This window comes from Gekko japonicus, unplaced genomic scaffold (assembly GCF_001447785.1).
Source record: "Gekko japonicus isolate JY-2015 unplaced genomic scaffold, Gekko_japonicus_V1.1 scaffold1037, whole genome shotgun sequence".
In the NCBI taxonomy this organism is placed as follows: Eukaryota; Metazoa; Chordata; class Lepidosauria; order Squamata; family Gekkonidae; genus Gekko; species Gekko japonicus.
The window spans coordinates 534,914-537,908 of record NW_015171534.1 but is presented as its reverse complement, the minus strand read 5'-3'; the positions used below and the strand labels follow the sequence as shown (position 1 = coordinate 537,908).

Here is a 2,995-nt window from a genome sequence, read left to right as displayed (position 1 = left end):
CGGAGCCGCTCCGCTCGCTAGTCCTCCGGAATCCTCCACGCCGGCATTCAACGACAGCCCTCCAGACGCGAAGCGAGCCCAAGAGCGCACGGCCGCCGCTCGCCATCCACACGGGCCAAACGGACGCGATCCTCCGCGACGATGCGTCGACGAAGACACCCAAAGACCCGGCATTCCCACGACTTCAAGACCCTGCAGCACAACTCTCGAAAGCGCTCCGACGCCCGTGCCGTGTCTGGATCCGTGTCTTGCCCCCTGCCTGCCGCAACAGACACACCCCCAGCAGACACGTGTCGCCCCGCGGCTCCCGCGCTCTCCGTCCCCACGCGCAAAGCGGCCGCCCGCCCCGGCTCCGGACGCTCACCCCAAGCCAAGAAGGGCCGAGCGGCGGGACGCGCGTCTCTCCTCCCGCGCCAGCTTCCCAGACGACTGCGCGGAGGACGCGCGGAGAACCCGCTCCCCTCCAGCCCGGCCTTGCTCCCTTCCCCCGTGAGTACCGCCGGACCCCGCACGCTCCCCCCGCCCACGGCCGCCTGGCCGGCCTTTGGGACCCACTCACCGCAAGTAGCTGCCCGTCGAGTGCTGGTTGTAATGCTCCGGCTGCGTGTGCCAAAACAGCATTTTCTCGCCGCCGCCGCGCACTTCCCAAGTTAGCCCCACACAATCCTCGCCCGAGACCGCGCAAAGGCAGGACTGAGGCTCCGCAGCCACTCGGCGGCCGGGCGAGCGCCGCGCGCTTTTATTGGGCAGCCGCGTGACCCGCCGCTTGGCCGCTCCCCGGCGCTGAGGTCAGCCGCGGGACACTTCTGTCCCGCACCCGCCCGCCCCGCTGCTCTGCCGCTGCGAGGCCCGCCTTTGGCTGCCTGCGGTGCAGGTGGAAAACGTGGAGCGCGGCTCCAGTAAGGTCGCCAGGAGCAGAGAATCCCACGTGCTCATCGCTCTTTTGGGTGACGGAGGACTTCCTTTTAGAAGAAGAAGAGAAGAAGAGATTGGATTTATACCCCGCCCTTCACTTGGAGTCTCAGAGCGGCTTACATACTCCTTTCCCTTCCCCTCCCCACAACAGACACCCTGTGAGGTGGGTGGGGCTGAGAGAACTCTGACACAAACTGCTCTTTTTCAAGGACAGCTGTGCCAGAGCTTGTGACTGACCCAAGGTCATCCAGCCAGGTGCAAGTGGAGGAGTGGGGAATCAAACCCGGTTCTCCCAGATAAGAGTCCACACACTTAACCACTGCACCAAACTGGCTCTTTTATCCATTCCAACCCCACCGCTCAGCAATTTCACGGCTGAGCAAACTGAGTAAGGTCGCTAGGAGCAGGGCTCGCTGCACAGAAACACAGTCTCTTTCTCCTGACTTGAACGCATATTGACTGAGGGGTGACATGATCGAGGTTTGCAAGATTATGCATGGGATAGAGCCGGGTAGAGAAAGACGCACTTTTCTCTCTTTCTCACAGTACAAGAACTCGTGGGCACGCCATGAAATTGCTGAGCGGTCGGGTTGGAATGGATAAAAGGAAGTCCTTCTTCACCCAAAGAACGATGAACACGTGGAACTCACTGCCACAGGAGGTGGTGGCGGCTACGGCTTCAAGAGGGGATTGGATAAGCATTTGGAGCAGAGGTCCATCGGTGGCTATTAGCCACAAGGTATAGATAGGGGCTCTGGGGCAAGTGATGCTCTGTCTTCTTGGTGCTGGGGGGGCAACAGTAGGAGGGCTTCCTGGCCCCACTGCTGGACCTCCTGATGGCACCTGGTATTTCTGGCCACTGTGTGACAGAGTGTTGGACTGGATAGGCCACTGGCCTGGTCCAACATTGGCTTCTCTTATGTTCTTATGACCCAAATCAGTGTGTGGGTAGTTAAAATCATCTATTGGGACACAGTAATTTCCCCAGCTGGTTTCCTTAATTCTTTTGCTGTTTTTAAAAATCATCCTCTAACCTTTGGTCTGGTGGGCGATAACAACCTCCCAGAGTTAAGCTTCCTTTTGGGCCCACTATTTCCATCCATAGGGTTTCCATAAGTGAGTTTGTTTCTCTTAGATTCACAGTTTTACTGGACCATATGCCCTGTCTGACATACAAAGCCACTCCACTTCCAACCCTTCCCTCCCAATCCTTCCAATATAATTTATATCCAGGAATCACTGTAGTCCACTGATTTGAAATGCCCACAGTGTCTATGTTCTCCTCTGTCATTAAGCATTCCAGCTCTTCTGTTTTACTTTGGACACTAGTAGTATTTGCATATAAGCATCTATAATTCTCCAGACACCTGAGGCCTGCAACCTTCCTTCCTTCTGTGGCCTCTAGACCTTGTCAGGCAGTCAGTATTGTTTGTCACCCTCTCAGTGGCCAGTCCTAATCCACTTTCCTCTAGAACAGTAACAGCTATCTCTTCATCTCTTAGGGATAAGCCATCCCAATATATATAAACAAACATACTTAAATGATATGGCAGATATGTCAATGACAGTGAAAATTATATATTCTTTGAAAATATGGAACTTTTCCGCAACAAAATGTAGTTTATTAAGATGAATATTTTTTTATTTTTTTTATTTTGTCAAAACCCAAATAAAGAAAATAATTTTTTAAAAAAGCAATGAGCCATCAGCTTTCTCCCATGATTTAGGTTAAAAACTGCTCTGCTACCCAGCAGCCTGCTTTCTTCTCCAGACAAGTGGAGGCCATCTTTTTTCTACAGGTCCTGCTTGTTCCAAAAAGCATCCCAGTGCCTAACGAACTTAAACCCTTCATTCCTACACCTTCGTCTCATCCACGCATTGAGACTCCTAATTTTTGCCTGTCTAGCTGGCCCTGCACATGGAACAGGCACTTCTGAGAAGGCTACCTTGGAGGTCCTGACCTTGAGTCCCCTTGCCTACCAGCGTAAATTTTTCCTCCAGGACCACACAACTACATTTCCCCACATTGTTAGTGCCAACCAATGGTCCCTCTAAGCTGTGAAGTATTGTGAGGAAAAAT

The 2,995-nt window shown here is 53.5% G+C and overlaps 1 protein-coding gene across 1 annotated transcript in view; it reads right to left on the bottom strand.

Annotated features, from left to right (window-relative positions):
• Positions 1 to 621, bottom strand: part of TFCP2L1 (transcription factor CP2-like 1) — an 85,462-nt gene extending 84,841 nt beyond the window's left edge. The window contains exon 1 of the mRNA XM_015419603.1: positions 560 to 621. Within this exon, the coding sequence (XP_015275089.1) occupies positions 560 to 621 (62 nt within the window). The remainder of the gene's footprint in view (positions 1 to 559) is intronic.
• Positions 622 to 2,995: the final 2,374 nt, after the last annotated feature.